Genomic DNA, 21,652 nt, shown 5'->3' with positions numbered 1-21,652 from the left:
CGCTACCGCGAAAAATTAAATCTCTGCAAACTTAAATACATTTAACGTTACAGTATTGCATTTGCTTTTAGATTAAAATGGAGGTCTTTTAACTTCCATGAAGCAGAGGTATTGTGACTTGCTGTGTGTTTGCAAGGGTTGTGTCTGCTAGACAAATTGTCATGATTTTCAGTATGTAGAAAATTATAATGATTTACATAATCATACTCTAACCATGTAAGTCATGAGCTGATTTGCATAATTAATGAGAAAAGCCTGTCTGCTATCTTTCATTATAGGACTCTTAAACAAAGGATATAAATGAGAAAATGCTTAAGTTACATATTACTTGGAAGAGAGGATTATCCATAGATATCAAATAAGCAATTTTATGATTTGCATGATTGATGAGAAAAATAAATACAATAATTCCATAGTGGTAAATGATGAGAATTTCATTCTTCTGGCATTTAGAAGTTAGTTAAACATGAACATCTTTATCATCTGTGGAGCAGTAGACTACAAGACTGACAGTCTGTTGCCATGCAAATGCAGGCCTCATTTACATAACGTAGAGGAAATGATATATAAATTTGCTCGGATAAGACTATCATACTTTCAGCATCTTGTATTTTTAAACAACACCCAACATTAGCATTTGAATGGCTGGGTCAAAGGTGATATAAGATAACCCAAAGGTGAGATGCAGGGAGTGGAAGCAGAGTAATAGAACAACTCATAAATCAAACATGACAGACTCTATGGAAGAGGCTACTAATTCATGGGGAGGTATTGTTTATGATATGTCTATTTTCTTTTCTTTTGTTGTTGTTGTTGTTACACAATCCCCTTTATTCCACCTACAACACACATTTCCGTGCACCTCATTAATTCAGCTTCTTTCACGGTCACGTTTTAGCGCCCTCTTACTTTCGAGTCACTAACTGCAGCTTTATGCACTTCATAATCGCACCGTCGCACGTTTTAGAGCCTGCTTGCGCAAACCATATCAAAATAACACTGGAATCGTAACACACAGTACATCAAGGTTCGAAACACTTTTATAAACAGATGGTGGGTACAGAATTTCCTAAAATGAAGGAGCAATATATATAAACGTTACGTCACGGGCAACACACATTTACCGTAGTAGCACCTTGGATCAACACCCATGTGGAATTGAAGGGTTGTCAGCGTCATTTTGACACTTCTGAAACATCTTGAAGCAACAGCGCCACAATTATACCAAATAATCTGGCTAAAAGTTCCCCCGTTTGTTAAAGAGAACATTTATTGCGTCTGGTATTCATGTCAAGTCGCTTTTCGAATTCGCCGCGGTACAAGGACGCCACTGTTATTTAGCGGAATAAAATAGAACTGCAACTTTGCCGTCAACTTTGTTTTGTCGATGTTGATTGGTCCACGAAAATAAATTGACCAATCGGTGCAGACTAATGTTTTATAAACCTGAATGTATCTCTTTTCATAAGTGTTGATTGGCTACTGATTAATGACCAATGGGTAAGTCCAATGGATTTCTAATGATAATCATTAACGTCTCTTATGATTGGTTAAAGCTCAGACCAAGTCTTTGATGTTGGTGCATTTATTTTTATAGCTGCTAGAGGTCGCTCTTAAAAATCCAATGTAAAATCGCATTGGAACGATTACCGTTGTGCCGTTACTTTTTAATCCGCTAGGGGGCGCCCTTGACACGCGAAGCAGGTTGTTCTTTCTATATTCCAGTGTGAAGGTTGACGGGAAAAGTGCCAACATGGCCGTCCAGGAACAATCCGAGCTGGTCCTTCTGAGAAAACTTGAAGAAGACGAGGTCTTCCGTCCTTTTCTTCGAGGAGAATTTGACGCGAAGACCCACGCAAATGACGTTCTTCATCATGGCATCGCCATTTCGCAGCAGCTTGCTAAACTGAACGAAGGAATCAACCTGTTAGACAGGGAACTGCATAGCCAGGTAAGGGGGAGGGGGGCGTGACGATACTTTGCTGTTTCTTGATTCATTTGCAGCTCTTTTACACTTATACACTTTTACACTTTATATTTAACTATCTAGTGGATTCAAATGTAAGAGAAAACTGAAATTTTAAAATCATTTTGCAGGATAACAGTAGTACGTTACGTGCACTAGATTTAAAGACCCTTGAATGAAAACCAATTCAAGATGTTATTACCAAGTCTATAAATGTAAGTATTATTGACGAAATGCTGAAACCTATGGTGTCTGGTAGACACTAGGTAGTGTTTACATGTCTGCATGATGTACAAAACTCCCTTCCCCCCAGGTTGTAGCACGCCATGAGGACCTGCTTGTCCAGGCTACGGGGATCGAGTCCCTAGAAGGGGTGTTACAGATGATGCAGACCCGCATCACCAACCTACAGGCGGCCGTGGATCGAATCCGCTCCAAGATCGCCGACCCCTGCAACAAGATCACCTCACGGACGGCGCAGCTCGCACGGCTACAGGTAAAGCTCTGTTTCACGTGTGGTAAATGTTCAGACTATTGCTAAATAGAGTTTGGTTGTATTGTTTGTGTAAGTTGCACTGTGACCTCTCTGTCATGTAAAATTTGTGAAAATTGACAACCCCCAACTCCTATATGATATCACCATGTTGTAGAAGAGTCATAGGTCGATATCGATCACAAGTCCTTTCAACTTTTAGTGATAAGGTACTACTACTCCTGCATGCACAGGATAATCTAGCCTGATTAAATCTCACTTATAGCAGCCCGCCAAACATCCGCCTGTTACAGCCCTGGACAGCGGAGTTTGTGTTACACAGACTAAGGATAATCCTCATCATCAATTTTACCTCATTTCCCCAGGCTGCCTGTGATCTGTTAAGGAGGATAATCCGGATCCTGTACCTGAGTCGGCGGCTGCAGACCCAGCTCCAGGGCGGGGCCCGTGAGATCACCAAGGCTGCGCAGAGTCTGGATGAGCTGGACTATCTCATGAAGGGAGCCGACCTCACTGGTACAAAAGTATTTAGTTAGTACAAAAGGATACTGTAAATGCAGAATTGCTTGCGGTAGTTTTATGTTCGCGGTTTTCGTGGTAGCCACTTCACCTCAAAATTAAAACCACTGCGAATATTTATCCATTATTATGTTGCCACAGTCTATGGCAGTACCGCAAACTTAAAACCACCGCGAAATCTCCATTTTCCCACTACCGCAAAATTAAATCCTCACGAACTTAAATGCATTCACAGTATCATCATACAGAAACACATTTTGAGTTGGTGAGGTTGGGCTGGATATCATCCTCCATAGTTACCCTTGGCTCTCCATTTTCTCTTGAGGTTTAAGCAAGAGAAATGATTGAGCCTGTGGCAGCAATTAAGTGTAACTGAATTATTTCATAGGATCTTCTACATGTAATAATTTTTTAAGAACTTCTACAGTACTGTACTATTGGGAAGGTACCGTGCACTAGACTGTATACTGTAAATGAAGAAATGTTTGCGGTGGATTAATGTAAATTCCCATAACAGTAAGAGATTACAGTACGTGGTCCTACCGCGAAATTAAAACCACAGCGAAAAGTCCATTTTCCCGCTTCCGCGAAATTAAATCCGCGCGAACTTGAATGCATTTACAGTAAAACACAAAGTACCAAATGATATGAACAGTTCAAGCACTGTCATGAAGACTGAATATAAAACTTTTTACCTTTTCTTTCTCTTTGTTAGGTATAGAAGCTATAGAGCAGGACCGACTGTTTATAGAGAGAGCCAGGAGAGATGTGGAGGAGCAGACTCGAGCTATGCTGGAACAGGGCATGCAGTCTCACAACCAGATGCAGGTATGGAGGGGGGGGGGGGGACTGTGTGTGTGTGTGGAGGGGGGGTGTAGGCAGACTAGAGCCATGCTGGAACAGGGCATGCAGTCTCACAAACAGATGCAGGTATGGAGGGGGGGGGGCCTTTTTTTTTTTAAAGGGGGGGGGTTGTAGGCAGACTAGAGTTATGCTGGAACAGGGCATGCAGTTTCACAAACAGATTCAGGTCAGGGGTGGGGGGGGGGGGGGTACTGTGTGTGTGTGTGTGTTGGGGGGTGTAGGCAGACCAGAGCCATGCTGGAACAGGGCATGCAATCTCACAACCAGATACAGGTATGGAGGGGACAGACCAGAGCTTGGTGTTCCATAACCTGGGTTGCCTGTGTGAGCGGGTGGACGGGGTGGTGACCCAACGTTTTAGTGTTAAACTTTAGACTAGAGTATACGTAGTCGCTTACAATACTGTTTACCATTTTTTGTCACTTGCTCGGGCAATAAATTTATCTCTAGACTTATCTGCCATTTGTAAACATATTTTCCCCTGTCCAGGTGGCCACAGCTTTACAGGTGTTCCATAACCTGGGTTGTCTGTGGGAGCGGGTGGACGGGGTCGTGACCCAACGTTTTAGCGTTAGACTTTAGATTAGATTTATCTCTAGACTTATCTGCCATTTGTAAGTAAACATATTTCCCCCTGTCCAGGTGGCCACAGCCCTACAGGTGTTCCATAACCTGGGGTGTCTGTGGGAGCGGGTGGACGGGGTCGTGACCCAGCGCAGGGACACGCTACAGTCGGAGGTCAGGAAGGCTCTGGACATCGCCACACTCTCACAACAGCCCACAGAACCAGGCAGGAAGACTGGCGGGCCAGGTACGAGCGGAATTACACTTCTTACAGGGCTCTAAATACTTTTTTTCTGCATACCTGAACTGGTGCAGATAACACATTAGGAAGTATAGATCCTACTAGAATTGCTATTTTTTGCTCTGGACATCGCCACACTGTCACAACAACCCACAGAACCGGGCAGGAAGACTGGCGGGCCAGGTACGGCGAGACTGGGATTGTTTGTTTGTTTGTGCCTTTATTTCAACTCGATAAATACTCCATCGGCCTTCAAGGCTGCTTTTTGTGGAGGTCGAGATTACATGGAGGAGGTGAGGGGTCAACTAATCATAGTAACACAAAATTTCTATTGATCATACAGAGAATAAAGGAATGCTAAATACATACATACATAAATGAATGAATAATAATAATGAAAACAAATGATAATCATTAGCTCGTTAATTCCATATTCGTTCGTGGATCGCTACCATGTCCCTAGTCTTTTGAAACTTGAGATTGAGGTTGCAGCTCTGGCATCCGGTACTAGTGAATTCCAAAGAAGTGAACCAGAGTTATCAGTTGACATGTTATGCCAGAGGGCCATGTTCGAGTAGTCTCTTTGTACAGTAATATTTATCACTGTTCATTGTTACATGCATATTCCCTATCTTGTTTCTACCATGTACTTGCAATTAGCCTACGGGTATGAATTTGCAAATAAACTTTCTATTAGTACGGTATTACTGGATAGAGTCATAAACTGCCCTTCAGGCTGATCATTACACTTGGTAAGAGATATTTTCCTAGATATTAAAGATGAAATGACCAATTAGCTGTAGAATATTTTCCAGGAAATGAATGACTACCAAATGATTATATAACATGATAATCCTTTCTCCCCCAAATTTGCAGGTCGGGCAGCCATGCCAGCCATGGGTAACACAGCCATGTTCAGGGCCACCCTGTGGACAAACCTGGAGAAACTCATGGACCATATCTATGCAGCCTGCTCACAGGTGGGTAATTGTCTGTCTGTAACTACCGGTAAACTAAGGGTGTGCAATGGTATAGAGTCTACAGGATCAGGTGTAAGCCTAAACCTAATTCTATACTGATTATGTAACTAAATTTAGTAGAAATAAATTGAAACAGAAATTGAAAAAGAAACATTTCTCGTCGATACTACATGAAATGTCTAACCATTTTAGAATCCATCCAGTTTTGTATTGTGTATTTCTGGTTATAATACTATAAATTTTGAAATATTTGTTGTTTTATTTTGGTGCAGTAGATAAGCATTATGAAATCATGACACTGCAAATATATAATGTTTTTGTGCTACAGCTTTGTTTCAATGGCAAAGTTAAAACTGAATACCCTATACTTCCTTTATATGCCTAACTTAAGAATAAACTCCTTTATATGCCTAACTTAAAATAGATTCCCACCAAGGAGCTTGTATCTGATAAAAGCTCCTTGCCATATAAAACAAATAAATTTACAGAAAGAAGAGAAAGTCTAGACGCTTGAATCTGTCCTATTTTCAGGTCCAGCATCTCCAGACGGTTCTCTCTAAGAAGCGCGACCCCGTGACCCACGTGTGCTTCATGGACGAGCTCAGGAAGGACGGCAGGCCTCCCATCATGCACTCCTTCTGGAAGGCGATCACCCACATCCTGACGCAGGAGTTTGCACAGGTGGCCGACACCTCAACCTTCCTCAAGCAGGCGTTTGAAGGTATGTATATTTATTGTGAGATCGTGTGGCGCAGCGGCAGCGTGTTTTCCTTGGGACCTTGGAGGTCTTTAGTTCGAATCTGGCTGCGCGTCACTGATCTTGTGCCCTTGAAAAAGGCACTTTATGCAACTTTCCTCATTTTGCTCAGGTGAAAGATGAGTAGCTAGCTTCGGGTAGGGCCGTCACTCGGTTAGGACGTTAAATGGAGGTCCTTTGTCTGGGGAGGGTCATACCCTGGGCACGTAAAAGAATCTCCCGCACTTATCAAAAAGAGTAGGGGACCTTTCCGGTGTGAGAAGTTCAAACCAGCTAAATGGGGTAAGGAACTTCCTGAGCAGTCTCATAACACCTGCTTCGCCTATTGAGTCAGATAGTCGAACTTGCTGAAGCTCGATGTTTCTGACTTAGTGAGAAGAGATGCTGCCACAGTGAGCTTAGTTCAGTGCCTAGAGGTGGTCAATGGCCTTGCACTGAGCAAACTTTAAAAAAACAAAAAAATACAGCTTTACCTTTGACCCCTAGTTATGCATAATGTGTCATTCAGTGATTATCTATGTACTTGTCCCTACCAATTGATGACTTTCAAAAATCAGCTGCTGAAAATGTATAATATATTGTAACATTTGCCAATGAGTAAGACAAGATGGTGGCCTTGTAAATTTCTTGACTTTCCAACTCAAGACTGAACCCATCTGCTGGAGACAGCCCTGTCCTAAACATCTTAGAATTAAACTTTAAGATGTTAGAACAGTAGTACATGATGAGCTACCAATCCACACTGTTGTACACTCAGGGGTCAAAATACATTTTTGTGCATACCTGCACTGGTGCAGGTAACATTGAAAATTACCTGCACCAGACAAATTTTACCTGCACCAGTCTGAATTTAGGAAGTATGGATCGTACTAGAATTGTTGAGAAACCATTGCTATTTTTCTCTTTTATACCTAATAGGTGATAACAGTCAATGCAGCTGATAACAATTAACATACACCTACATTATAGGACATTTATGTATAAAACCCAGTGTATGGACCAGTGCAGGTTAGGTGACAGGTAGACACCAGAAATACCTGCACAGCTCCAATTTTACCTGCACTAACCTGCATATGCAGGTGGTATTTCGAGCCCTGACACTGGTCTACAATCTGATCATGACTGCTGCTTTGGAAATTTGCAGCAAAACCTGACCCCAAACTTCTCCTCTGCATTTTAGGTGAGTACCCGAAGCTGCTGCGCCTGTATAACGACCTGTGGAAGAGAATGCAGCAGTACAGAGCAAACATGGCCGCTGCAGAGGAGGCACCGGTGAGATACCGATCATCCTTTATGTAAACTCCTGCTGCAGGGGCGATTGTAACTTTATTTGTCACCAAGAAAGATCTATTTTCATAAAACTGCATGTACCAAGTGTTCAACCTGGTCCTCAGTCCTTTTATTATTGTTTTTTTAACCAAGAAGCAACAAATGAGATGGAAGAAATATGCTTGTAGAAATATGACAGTGCATCTTATGCAGTCTATTTCCATTTCAATTACATCAAATTCTGACTTTGAATTCCCTAGCTACTACTACTACATTTTAGCATTGGTTATTATTGGTTATTGGGGTGTTGGGGCTCTCATTATTTATTGATATAGTAACTTTTATTCATTAACTAAGGTATTCTCTTATCATATTTCAGGGTGAAGACTTGCTGGGGATCGTGGAGAGTTCTGAGAATGATGAAACCGACGATGGACAGGAGGCGGCAAAGTTCGACCCAGAACAGGCTCTGCGTACGACGCTGTCTCCATTCGAGCACGCGTACCTTTCTCGCTCGCTGTCACGACTCTTCGACCCGATCAACCTCGTTTTCCCCTCCAGCGCGACAAGCACGCCCTCCCACGAGGAGCTAGACGGCATCACCAAGGCGATATCGAGCGAGCTCAACGTCGCAAGCGTCGACATCGGGCTTAGCATCGTGGTCGCCAAGAATGTCGCGAAGACCCTACAGCTGTACTGCGCGAAATCGGAACAGCTGTTGTCTAACGACGAAGACATAACGATGATCACGACCGGACAGAACCCGAACATCGCTGTGGTGAACTCGCTCTACCAGCTGCATCAGTCCGTTAGCAAAGTACTGGCAACAGTGACCACCCTCCCTCCTCCGGCCACACACACCATACAAAATGCCCTGAAGAGTATCGCCGCCCTGATGAACAGTTCACTAGAGCCCATGCTCAAGTCGATCTCCAAGTCCATCGAAGCAATCATACAGTCCATGCATCGAGAAGACTTTTCCGGGCCAGTCCAAGATGGCGGCGCACCGGACGCGTCCAGTTCTGGCTTCATGAGGGAACTTCAGGACTTCATCGCTCGAGTCGGGACCGACTGCGTCCCGAAATTCGAGTGCAGAGAGTTCGTCATGGAAAGCCTGCAGCCAGTCGCATGCCGGACGGTAGAACTGTTTGTACGCCACGCCGGACTCATACGACCTCTCGGAGATGGTGGCAAGATGAGATTGGCGGCGGATTTCGCTCAGGTGGAGTCGGCGCTCACTCCTTTCTGCCGCCGTATATCGGACCTGGGGAAACCGTACCGGCTTCTACGCGCTCTCAGACCTCTCCTGTTCCAGAGCACCGATCATGTCGCATCCAGTTCTGCGCTTGGCGAGGTTATTCCGTACAGCGCCGCTCTCCATTATCTATTCTCCCGCAGTCCCCCAGAACTGAAATCCCCCTACGAGGTCACCAGATGGACCATTCCACAGTATTCCCAGTGGTTGGACGAACATCCAAGCGAAAAAGAAAGGCTGCACTTCCTGAAGGGGACGTTAGAAGCGTATGTTCAGGCAGTCAGGGCGAGGCAAGGGAAGGAGTTTGCCCCCATCTATCCCATCATGCTTCAGATGCTACAGAAGGGAGTAGAGGCTTCTGGGTAATGTTACCCAAAAAGCTTTGGGTGACATGAACTTGATTCATGTACAAATGTATCATGTAAAGATGTATTGATTTATGAAGAGATTAGCTATCATTAAAGTCGTGCAGTAAAAGGGAAAGAAATATGTTCATTGTAAGTTAAATAGTTACGTTGTTCGCAATGCTAGAAAAAGAGCATTTATGGGGCTATATATGGATAAAGATCACAAGAATGCTATACTTAAAGACTTGGCAGCGCCATGGTGCATTTCATGTGGTTCTTTAAGAATCAAGGGCATCCATAATCATAGCTGCGTCATAGATATATGAATATAGCTGTGCTGTTTGGTAAAGGGTGATGGTTAAGGGTATGAGATAATTAATTGGCCATTCAGTGGCTATTGCAGAGATTCATAAGCAAATCAATCATAGCAAGACAAAAATATGATATTCACTCACTCTTATTTCAAGTATAAAAGTTCTTGTTTATACACAGGGAGAAAGCCTTTTTTTTTTCAATATAATAATTATTGTAGGAGGGTCCAACCAAGAGCTAGCCTGGGTACCATCCGGAAAGTAGATTGCTCCGACATTCACTTTACACTATATACAGTCGCTTCTCTGTGTTTCAGTCTGGGAACGCGGACCATCTTAACGTCTGGAATCGTCCAAATTTTGGAAGCAGGCGCTGATTGGTCCCCACATATTAGCGAATTATGGAATAGATTCAAGCGCTCGTTCGTACAGGCGTTCCAACAGCGGACAAGCCCTCCGTCTGCTTGCAGGAGGGCTTGTTGTCATCGAACAAGTGCTCTAGAACCCATTCCTTGATTCGCTCATAACTGGCGTAACCACCAAACGATTTGAATGCGCAAGTCTCCAGACGGATAGCAGAAGCGAACATAGGAGCGAACTACTATCCGGATGGTACCCAGGCTAACCAAGAGCTGCATTGCAATCTATATATATGTACTTCACATGTATATATCATCTTGAACATAAAGCTTTCTTCATACACAACCACGAGGAATTTACCTGCTGACATGTGGACTGTCTACGTGTGGACTGTCTAATGATAACGTTAGATATGTTGTCAACTGTAAAAGATTGAGGTCTGTATAATACATTGTGGTAAGAATAAAGACGAGTGCCTCATGTCAGTTTTGTGCTAAGTCATATTATCATATAGCCAGGCCCCGCGGACCAATCAGAAGTCCCCGTTCCACGTTGGTTATGACGCCGTAACACAAAGGTTCAGGCCAGGCAGGTGTGTATCGCTCCTCTGATTGGTGAGAATGAATCGACACCGGCACCAGTGTCTATGCAAATCGACACCGGTGCCGGTGTCGATTCATTTTGACCAATCAAAAGTATCCTTACACACAAGAAAGTAAGGTATATGCAGGCATTGACCAATAAAAAGGAGCAAAACATATGCAAGAGCAGAGGGAATAAGCACAGACTGCAAGCTTCGCTCAATCGGTGGTTTTATTCGGTGGTTATAGCAAAGGACCAGGCGTTATGACACCATTTACACCTTGGGGCGGGTCATTAACCCTTAAATATAAAATTATCAATCATGGATATTCCTGACCCTAAAGTTCACTATGAGTCAACTTCATTGATCAATAAGTGGTGGATTCAAACTGCTAGTATGGCCATTATAAGAATAGAAGTATTGCAGACCTTTATTGTGCATTTCTGCCCCACTGGGCTTAGCACAGGTCACATGGTAACAATCATACATACTTGTGTACATGTCTACTGTAGTACATTCGACTTCCTCTCGCTTCTTGGAATTTGCATAAATGTAGTGAGCTGTATGATTACTAGTAGCTAGATTCAGTTTATCGAAGGCTGTAAGGAATATGAATTTCTCTTTACTATTCAAGTACCTGAAAAAAAAATAATGATAAGCTCTTAATTTTCTGAAGGGCGTCTTTTTTTCTAAAGATAGAGGCTTATTGGTTCGTTGATTGAACTAAAGTGAACATCCTTAGGCTTCTTGACATAGACTTACACTTGCAGTGGAAGCTTAGCCTGTAGTACTTTATAATTCTGCAAGATGTCGCTGCTGTACCGCCTCCAGTCTTGTGCTGGTAGAGTCCACTTTTAATACACGGTCGGTTATTTAGAAATATATCTAAATACTTCCACTACGAACACTGTCCAAGTAATATTATATTATCATCTCTTTGCCTTTTACTAGTTGACTATCTACAATAGTTTTATTGCTACGAATTATGTTATCTTTAAATTTATTCCTCCCTTTCGTTGGAAGCTCAGTGGTATCTCCCACCGTGAAAGAAAACAAAGATGGCAGACGTGAATCGGGACATGTAGTCGTAGACTGAGTCAGATATCAGGTTTTTCCTCTTCTTCGGTGCAAACTTTGACCTCTAATAGATTAAACACACAATCCAACATGAGTTCTGAAATGCCTAAGGACGACAGGAGGGGCGAGAAAAGGCAAGCTCCGCAAGGAGAGGTGAGGTTTTCGCAACAATAAAATGGAGGAAATTTTGGAACCATCAGACCTGTGTGGGAGGGGGGCACACCGCACACTCACTCACACCTCCTCACTCAAAATTATTTTTTCTGCCGTATGATAATTTCATGAGTGAAGTCTGTGGTTGGGTCATTTTTGTGAGCCTTTTACTTGTTTGTTGGTCCCCCATGAGGTGCCTTTTTTCTGCTTGACTTCACGTTAGGAATCTTATAATTTAACCCAGAAATAATCTTTGCATAATGCAAAGATTTGAATTTCACAGGAACTTTGTTGAATGATTCACTCAAAAATTATCCGCCTCAGCTTTTTCCAAGCTTGTTTATAGATTGTTAACACAATCTCTAAATAAATTGCAGTGTAACAGGGTAAGTACACCTATTACTAACTATGTTATAAACTTAAATGAAATTAAAATTATATGTTAGCTTGAACGAGATCAGTGGGTCAAAATTATGCTCAAACTACTGATCTCATTCTGCCAGGTGAATTCAGTTGAGTTCTGGATTGCACAATGTAAGTTTATTTTGCGTCAGAGCTTACAGAGTTTTAGTTAAGTAATCTTGATCATCTTCTGTCAAGACAGGGAACAATATAAATGGACGCTAAACGAAGTGAAATGAAGTGCGCGTGTGTCCTAGTTTAGGCAAGAACGATGCACCCTGACGTACATTGCGTCCTTCTAATAGCTATCTCAACAAGCACTACTTTCATTCATTCGTGTGTAGCCAGTGGACATCCACTCAGCCAACCGCTGGGAGTCTGCTGACCTCGGGGATGACCAGCGGAAACAGAAGTTCCTCAGGTTGATGGGTGCCAGCAAGAAGGTACGTAGTTACTACACTAGCCTCCAAGCAGACCCTACGGTGCCTTAGAAATAGTATCAAAGCTGGCAAGGGACTTAGTATATCGGCACCAGCTGCAGGTGCCCGTTTGACTCTCCTTTGGCCGGCTATCTCCCTTTGGCTGGCTATACTCCTTGGCCAGCTTTGATACTATCTCTTTAGGCACCGTAGGGTCTGCTTGGAGACTAACTACTCATGTTTGCAACACACATTTTGTACAGTTACTTCAAGCAGACAAGACTGAACAGTGAACTGTAAGGTTTGATCCATAATGGGGGTTTCCAGGGAGCTTACCTCCCTCCCAGGATGGAAATTTGCTTGATGGGACAGAAAAAAATATTACCCCATCCTACCCAGAAATCTGAACTTCATGACATTAGACTTTTGAAAATCTATTTATAAGCAAGGGAACAAGATGGGTTCCTAAATATTGAGTGGGGCGGAAAAAAATTAAAGCTAGATACAGCCCTCTGCTGAGTCTGCTGGATGGACCCCTACTATTTTCATGAAGTGTGATGGGCTCTTTACTGTAACCCTAAGCTACCAGAGATTTTCCAAGCAGAGTTTGCAATTGGGTGGCAGGGATAAGATGGTAGTTGCCAGGATTGTTACCGGCCACTACTACAACATTGTATCTTATCCTAGTGACCCAAACTCTGCTTGGAGAATACCAGTGTTTGAGCCCTGTAGGCCTGTACAGGCTCTCAGTGCCAGGTTTGGACCCCTGACCTCCAACAAATACGCAACTAACAGCATAATGTCTTGTACAAGCTTTTAATTAAGGTTGAAGGATTGCTCCCTATTTCAGCAGCATGTAAGCCTACATGTATTATGTCGGATATTGGGTATTCTTGACCCGTAACTGTTTGTTTTATGTACTTCACTGTCTTCAGAAAGAACACCATGGGAAGATCCATATTGGAGAAAGCCAGAAACTCCCGGTTCATTCTCGTAGTGGTGAGTTTGAAGGAAAATTTGCATCTTTTTGTGTCACACTACATGGTATAACTTAAAATCAAATACACAATGATCATATGTAGAAACAAACTAAACATGCAGTTGTATATTTAAGACTCGCCCTGAGTGCCATTGCCATAATTCATAATTCATAGTTGGTTCCTATAAGTATAACCACTGAATGAAGGACTGAGCGTACGTCGTTTTTTTCTTTGCTGGCCGGGCGAGACTGTTGCTCTCCCTTCCTTCCGAGCCCTCTTATTATTTTACCTGGATGGCCCAGTGATACAATCTCACCACCACTCCCCGCACAAGCCAAACACCACCGTTTGTGATCAAATCCTACATGTCCGACGCATTTTGGATCCATCCCTGACTGCTTGTATGTCCTTGATCCTTCATTTGAGACCGCCGGAATGCTATTTCTTACAGTGTCATAAACAACATGAAATGGAGCCTTCTGTTTGCTCGATTTTGCCTGGCTATATAGTATGTGCTGATATGATTTATACAGTGTGCCTGTCTTGTCACAACCAGTACTATTACTTAAACCAGTTTTTTAGGTAACAAAGTTTTGTTTGGTTATAATGGATTGTCACTGATGCACATGTATATGTATGCAATGTTTTGTTATAGGTGAAGAGGAGAAACATGTACAGCAGGACCTGGAGCATCAGTTCCAACAGGGATTGGAAAGCAAACTTACAGGTCAGTTGGTGTTATTAAACAGTTACTAGTAGTATATTTACCTTATGGTGAGCACTCATGCAATGCTTTCACAGAAAGTGGAGCTTGTATACTGTAATTCCTGATTTTTTCAATGTTCATGGTTTTCACAGTGATGACTGTAACGTGAACTTACCATTACTGATAACAAATAATTCACAGCCTTTTTTTATATGCACTTGCAGCGACAGTGAACATTTAGTTCCGAGAACAAGTTAAATTTTCTCAGACCGTGAAAGTTTGGTACGGAGAAGACAAAGTGAATTACAGTATTATCATTTTTGCTCTGGTGCTGTGGTCAAGCGAGTAGAGCGTTCACCTTGCATTTGGCAGGTAGTGAGTTCAATTCCAGCCAAGTCATACTGAAGACTCTAGAAATCGTACAGTCTGCTTTCTCTGCTTTAATATCATTCAGCATTTGGGAAAGAGTATGACAGGTGAAACACACCACTACCAGAGGACAAGCCCCCTGCTGTAGTGAATGCACAAGAGGTCCCCAGGGCTACAAAAACCAAGATGGCCACAACCGTATGCACCATGGGAAGAACTTGACTTGACTTAACCTATGTCTTTATGGTGAGATCCTTTTTGTGCTAAGAGAGTTGAGCTTGACATAGTATTACCGTAGGTCTCAGAGAAAATTACGGATGACTGTTATCAGAGTTAAAACATGAAAATTTAAACTTACCTGTGCTCTAAAGCTGTCTTCTGATTGATCAGGTAAAGCCAGACGCCATGTTGGACTGGGCTACCAGGAACCAGAACCAGAGGATCATGGGGAGGGTCAAAGGTCACAGCCAACAGGGGGAGATAACCCCACCTCTTCTCAAGATGATGTCAATTCCAAGACAGAAAAGAAGGAAGAAAACGAGGCTGTGGATTTATCAACAAAGGCACCAGATTCTACCCAAGATAAAGAAGAAACTGAAAAGCATAGAAGTAAAGAATCATAGTGGTTTTCTTTTAGGTTACGCAAACTTAAGTCAATATATGGCATCTGCCTGAAAAGTGACTATGGCATGAATCTGAAAATCGTGATTCATGATAATATTGTTATCATGCCATTCAGATGTAACAATTTGGTTACAACTGGTTGCAAATTAAGAAACTCTTCATAAAAATTGGAAGATCCAATGGTATGTCATGTTTGTATTCAAGGATATAAAACCATGTTTTAATGCTCTTTACTTAAAAGTAAGAGATATTCTCTAGCTTTGCAGTCATTTAAAGATGGGCTTCTAATGACAAAGTTTGAGTATAATTTCTTATCTCAAGCATTCTTTTTGTGATGGAACATTGGTCACATATTATGAATTGAAAATGCATGATCACATATTGTTAGAAATGTTGCAAAACCAGGTACATATGTCAGGTGTTTAATAAGGAAAGACTCGTCCCATCTGATTCAGGCCTTCCGTACGTACAGAATGTCATTTTCTAGATCAGATTTGTGACATAAATATATATTACAAGTCCTTTCAGATGCATGAATGCTTAGCTGATAATATTGTGGCAGTGAGTGGCTAGGTTAGCAACAGGTGATCATTAAATCCTGGCAATCCAAGATAGACGTAGTGTCCCCAATGGAAAAGGCACTTGACATATGTTTGGTCACTTCACCCAGGTGGGGAAAATGGGTACCAGACATCGGTTGGGGATAGGGCTGGGTACCGGTACAGCGTACCAAAACCGTTTTTTCTTTTTGGACCGGTCCAGAAAAACCAGACCTGAAAAAAATAGGTGGACCGGATGTTGGACCTAATAGAAAATTAACAGATTGTTTGATCAGGTATTCACACGTTTTGGCACTTGCAGGTGGAAGAAAATAACAAGAGTGAAGCAGAGTAGAGTTTGTAGTCATTTCTACCAAGTTTTACAGTCAATCGCACAGATGCAGTTATCGTTGCCAGGTTTTAAAATGACAGTGTGAGTCTAATACTCCACCAAACGGATTTCTTTGTAGTGAAATGGACCATTGGTATGAGTCATACTGGATCAAGTCCAGGTCCGGACCTGAACCTGATCCTCTGGACCTGAACCGGACCTGGACCTGAATTTTCTGTACCAGTACCCAGCCCTAGTTGGGGAGGTAAAAGTCGGTGGAAGGAGAGGGATGGGCTCCGCCTTCCAATACTGTGCCCTAGACACAGTGGATTAACAACAGGCTACTCCCACGGCCTCAGAACGGATTTGGGACAACTATGATTTCGTTCTGTATCAGTGCCCTATGATGCCCCTTGACTTGAGGCATGACTTTACAATGTAAACGTTTTAAAGAAAAATCTCTGGAAGTTGAGACTTAGCTATAGGGGTAGGCTTAGAAATTGCCCATCCTACTACTTAGTAGGGGTACGTCAATAAAGATGTTGCATGACCCAACCTCTGGTTATTATGTCACACTTATTAGTCTTTTAATAACTAATACTAGTAGGTCTGACAAGTTGTATGTACACATTACACATGCACACACTTACTCACACTCACCTCGGGGCAATGAACTTGTAACTCAGCGTTCCTCCTTAAATGTGAAAACAAAAACATATCTTAATAAAAAATTTGGCCCGCTTTGACAAATTTGAAATGCTAATCTGATTGACAGCAAGGATCTGTCCAAGGATTTAATCTCCAAGCAGGTCTAAAGATCAGTCCCATTGTTTCATGTGTATTTTTACATGTAGGATATCTTTCAAGATGATTGCTGCTTTCTTACTCTTCGCGGGAGGATAGCCCAAGAAAGCTACCAAAGACCAACAAAATAGCCATGCCTGATTTATTTGCTGGGGGAATAAGTTACTGTAGCTGTCACTGCAGAGTAACAAAAGGTGTGTAACCCTGAACTTTACCCCATCCATAATACCAGCTGTCACAGTGTATCCTCGGGCTGCCAGGAGAGGATAGTTGACTATTGATAGTCTCCAAGCACATGTTAGATAAGACTCGTTTTGGATGGAACGTTTGCAGTCGTTTTTCTTATTAATGGTACTGCAGAACATGATTGTAGAGTGGAGGCATAACCTCAGTCCGGACGAACTAAAAACCATTGAAATGCTCCGAAAACTCAGGCAAAGAAAGCCAGAGCAAATATATGTATATGTATACACGGAGATGCAGAATTTGAAAATGATGTCGTGGAGGTTGTTTTGTATCTAGGGCTCCTGGCCTAAAGTTTGTAATTTGATATTATAAATCATTTCCAAAGTGATAACTGTAACTTGTTTTGCTATGTCTCTTTGTATTGCAGTGTTTTAATTTTCTGGAGGAAAACATTTTCCAAGTCAACCTATGCAACAAAGTTGTGAGAGGGTGTGAAGTATCTTGGCAAAGGGCATTGCTTACACATCTGTGTGTCAAGAGCCCATACTTGGATAAAACTTGGAAATCAGAATCTAAATTCATTTGTTGTCTTCGCAAATTTTCTTGTAGGGATGGAAATGTTCCGTTTTCACTTTTTTGTGCATTATCAAAAGGGATCACACTTTCTTTCTTGGGTGAAATTATTTCATACGAGGGTAGCTTGTGTGTATGTAATGGAAAAATGTTATCATTTACCAATTTGCAACTCTTTAAAATGACGTCATGGACGTTGTTTTGGTCATTTGCACCCTAAAATTATGTATTTAGGGCTTCTGGCCTAAAGTTTGTACTTATGTTAATATTGTATTTTAGGAATTCACTAATCATTAACAAGAGCATACCTCTCTCCATCTCTGTCTCTCAGTCTTTCAGTCTCTCTCTCTCTCTCACTCTCTCACACACTCATTATTTGTGTTTTATTTTGGTGTCACTCTTACTTTCCATGGTCATGTAATACTAATATTTTACCTTATCAATAGTTTCTAAAGTTACAACTGTTATTACTTTATATCACTTTTGTTAAAGTATAGGATAGCAGTCTGCTTAATGCTGGTGTGGTGTACTTGGAACTGGTTCACTTCATTGTGCATATGATCCATTTTATTGTGTCTCGAGGGGTAGGACGGTGTGGTGTGGTGTGTGTGTGTGGGGGGGGGTGTAGTTCATCTTTTATTTCTTTGTAAAATTGTTGACTCTTTATTGAACATTTCCACCTTTCAGGGGGGTAGTGGGGGGGGGGGTATGTCGGGGTATGTATCTCATCTTTTATTCCTTTGTAATGTTGACTCTTTTATTGAACATTTCAACTTTTCAGGGTTGGGGTATGTAGTACTTTTTCATTCCTTTGTAATGTTGGCTCCTTATAATTATATGAACATCTCCGCATCCATGCACACAACATACCTCTGTCATACCAAAGATGAATAACAACAAAAACAGAAAACTTTGGTTACAAGTTTTATTCTAAGTATTCATGAATGTCAATTACAAGATGTTGCAATTCCAGATGTTACGTTGAAAACTAAAGATGACATGGTTTTGTAAAGTAACAGTGACAACAATGGCATGATATTTCTTAACACATTGCTTTTTACTCATTATTTGTTTAAGGATAACAGTAGAACTAGAAACATTGCTACAGGATAGTATGTAAAGTCTCAACAAAAATGGTTGTCGTCAGTTCACATACAACGATGCACATTGCCTGCATAATGAGTGGCTGTGTCAGCACAACTGTTGTTAAACAGAACACAAATTCTTGAATTTCTGACATACAGTTTGCACCATGTTGGTATTATACAATATTGCATGACCAGTTGTTTGGGGGTCATGTACATGAAGTGATGTTAAACATTTCAATCAACTGTATTTTTATTTTCCACCTTTAAAACAGGCCTTGTTGAGGATGTTATATTTGAAACATTCACATGTACAAGTCTCTTCTTTTCTCTATTCCTGAAGCAGTAACAAATTCTACAGTTAGGACTGACATTCAAAGTAACTTAGAACATTGGTCGGTCTTTTGATTCGGGAAGTCAATTTCTGAATTCCAACAGCACAGATTAGATCAATACACTTAACATTTTTCTGGATGTGCTGAAAAGTTTTGTGTATGGATTTAAAGAGATTAGATCCCTTCATGTTGTGCTAAATTCAGCAGTTGGAAGAATTTTGACTTTGATGATGATATTTTCCCGAAAGGACCAGTGTGTTAGGATGTTTTCTCATTGATAGCAAACTCTCCTGATGTTAGTATTGACTTCTCGAGTGGAATGTTGTGCTGAGTACATTTAGATGGCAGAATGTAACTGAAAGATGTTACAGCACAAGTCGTTTTTCTTACGTACCTCTAACAGAGGGAAGTTGCATAATTAGGCCACATCAATATATCAATTTGAATATATAATTATATAGATGCTTGTTGGTTAGTGTTTTTTTGTTGAAATGGCTACATGCATATTAATTTTTTTTTCAGTTTTAGTTCACTCTTTATCATTAGTTCTCCTCCATGAAAATGGGAGGCAAAGATTTTGTTTACCAAAAGATGAAAGTTATAATCCAGAAGTTGTCTTGTAAATGTTACATTTTGCAAATAAGTGTCAAGAGAGTAATTTTCTTCTTGATTTTACGTCCATGTAACTGTTTTTTTTAGAATAAAGTTGTTTTTTTCGATTTGGGTTACCAATACGAATGTAACTTGCAAAATCTGCAGAAAATTTTGGATTGATGCGGCCTTGGGAGAGTTTGTATCAATGTTGCACTTGTAACCATTATAGAAAAGCAAGGATGAGAGGCATGCAGATTAATATACCTATAAATAAACACCAGCAATTAAAAAAAAAGATTTGAGGTGTCTTCCAAACACAATCAAATTTCACCTACCAAATTTTTAGCCAATTCTTTATTGGCCCTCTTTAGATGTTCTGTATGGCCAGAAAAATGTCTCTGAATATAGAGGAGATCCACCAAACAAGTTGGCAGGCTCCACTGGAAACTTGAATTTGCAAGTGAATTCTGGCTGTGTTTGAAAGATATGTCACAAATCTTTACCATAACATAAAAAGCACTAAAATAAGCATTGAGTGGCATTAGTATCGCCAGAAAACAGTAAAGAATTATCATACTATATAGTTTGTAAAAGATTTGAAGGGATAAGAGAACATTAACAAGTAGTAAGAAAAGGAAATTATCAGTTATAGAAAACATACATGCCTCGGGTATCTCCTCCCAAGACAGTGTACTTTAGAAAGAAAGGAAGGAAGGAAGAAAAAAAAGGAAGTACTTTCACCCACCTTAAAAGGGCTTCAGCATACTTCATGCAGCGCCAAAAACACCAGTCTATTCTATCTCAGGTTCAACAATGAAGTCCAAACACAAATTTGTTTTTCACATCAGCAACATTGAAGATTTCCTACTTCATGATGTTTTTTGGTTAGGAAATCTTTTAGATCAGGTGTTATTTCCAATATGTCACATACATGTAACATGAATTTGTGGTCTTCCGTTTGATCACATTTACTGATTCTTTGTAGATTTTGATTGGACTTCATCATTGAATCAGATCTATTATTAAGTTGCCAAAAAAGTGGAACACGAATTTTAGCTCCACAATTCACTTCAATTTCTTGGGCCACATTTCATATCAATTTGTTTGTGAGTGATAGTGAGTGATTGTTTGAATGATTGAAAAATATTATGCGCAAGAAGGTTTATTGAAATTTAGGAACATGGCAAATTTGTGATAATTAGGCAATCTAGTTTTAATATACAATTGTGTTTCAATTTTACCAAATTCTTATGACATATTTTATTCATTATCAGTTATTTTTGTTTCAGCCATGTAACAAATAATCCAATAGGTATTGTGATGTTTTGCCCCCAGTGCCCAGTAAGTAATGTTTTGCAGCTGGAAAATGTAGATGTCTGTATGGATAGGGACTGAAAGAATGGGGACTGGCACAGATTCTCCGCTGGGTCATTTTTAAAGACTTGAAAGAGCCTTTCTGCTGCCATGTCTATAAAGACGTGGACTTTACCTAAACATACCCTAAGGATCTCCATAAGCCAGGGGGTCATTGAAAAATGCTGCTTGATAAACCTTTTCTGTTCCCAAATCTACGAAGGGTCAGGGGGTTACCTGAACACACCCCTAGGATCTCAAGTGGGTCATTTTTAGAATTGATTGAAAAACTTCGAATTCTCTGCTCCCAAAATCTACCATGGGTCAGGAGATCACCTGAACACACTCCACGAGTCTCCAGTTGGCCATCTTTAAAATCAAGGCTTGAATAATCATGCTTAGATCTACCTTAGTTGCATACAATTCTTTACATTGTGAAACATTTTTGGTCAGTAATTTCAATTTCTTTGGCCAATTTATTTGTTTTTATTTATGTTAACCAAAAAGGATATTGGGGCTCGGAACGTTTTTACTAATCATTGATTTATGTGTGCTGATAATATTGTGAAAAAATACAGATCATAAAAGAATAAAGGGTATTTGCAAAAAAAGG

General features: G+C 41.0%; 2 protein-coding genes across 3 annotated transcripts; both read left to right on the top strand.

Annotated features, from left to right (window-relative positions):
• Positions 1–1,707: 1,707 nt before the first annotated feature.
• On the top strand, positions 1,708–9,767 carry LOC118406869 (conserved oligomeric Golgi complex subunit 5-like). Of its 2 annotated transcripts, XM_035807256.1 has the most exons (10): positions 1,708–1,951; positions 2,280–2,462; positions 2,825–2,975; positions 3,694–3,806; positions 4,485–4,598; positions 4,776–4,830; positions 5,524–5,627; positions 6,159–6,348; positions 7,565–7,656; positions 8,033–9,767. In XM_035807256.1, exons 1-10 carry the CDS (start codon positions 1,754–1,756, stop codon positions 9,272–9,274), a joined length of 2,442 nt encoding a protein of 813 aa, XP_035663149.1. In that variant the 5' UTR covers positions 1,708–1,753; the 3' UTR covers positions 9,275–9,767. The 2 variants fall into 2 exon arrangements, with proteins under 2 accessions (XP_035663149.1, XP_035663148.1); XM_035807255.1 differs by lacking the exon at positions 4,776–4,830 and having other exon boundaries at positions 4,485–4,653.
• A 1,782-nt stretch (positions 9,768–11,549) lies between these two features.
• On the top strand, positions 11,550–16,028 carry LOC118406924 (small acidic protein-like). The gene is made up of 5 exons (XM_035807327.1): positions 11,550–11,739; positions 12,486–12,584; positions 13,496–13,559; positions 14,196–14,267; positions 15,006–16,028. The coding sequence occupies exons 1-5, from the start codon at positions 11,677–11,679 to the stop codon at positions 15,236–15,238; spliced, it is 531 nt and encodes a 176-aa protein (XP_035663220.1). The 5' UTR covers positions 11,550–11,676; the 3' UTR covers positions 15,239–16,028.
• The last annotated feature ends 5,624 nt before the right edge of the window (positions 16,029–21,652 follow it).

Source organism: Branchiostoma floridae, chromosome 19 (assembly GCF_000003815.2).
Source record: "Branchiostoma floridae strain S238N-H82 chromosome 19, Bfl_VNyyK, whole genome shotgun sequence".
Classification (NCBI taxonomy): Eukaryota; Metazoa; Chordata; class Leptocardii; order Amphioxiformes; family Branchiostomatidae; genus Branchiostoma; species Branchiostoma floridae.
The sequence above is the reverse complement of the archived record's forward strand: the minus strand, read 5'-3'. Positions and strand labels throughout refer to the sequence as shown.

Coding starts and splice junctions, on each gene's coding strand:
- LOC118406869 (XM_035807256.1), top strand. CDS start 1,754: ATGGCCGTCCAGGAACAATCCGAGCTGGTCCTTCTGAGAAAACTTGAA. Junction 4,831..5,523: donor CAGGAAGACTGGCGGGCCAG/GTACGGCGAGAC, acceptor CCAAATTTGCAG/GTCGGGCAGCCATGCCAGCC. Junction 6,349..7,564: donor CCTCAAGCAGGCGTTTGAAG/GTATGTATATTT, acceptor TCTGCATTTTAG/GTGAGTACCCGAAGCTGCTG.
- LOC118406924 (XM_035807327.1), top strand. CDS start 11,677: ATGAGTTCTGAAATGCCTAAGGACGACAGGAGGGGCGAGAAAAGGCAA. Junction 12,585..13,495: donor TGATGGGTGCCAGCAAGAAG/GTACGTAGTTAC, acceptor CACTGTCTTCAG/AAAGAACACCATGGGAAGAT. Junction 14,268..15,005: donor ATTGGAAAGCAAACTTACAG/GTCAGTTGGTGT, acceptor CTGATTGATCAG/GTAAAGCCAGACGCCATGTT.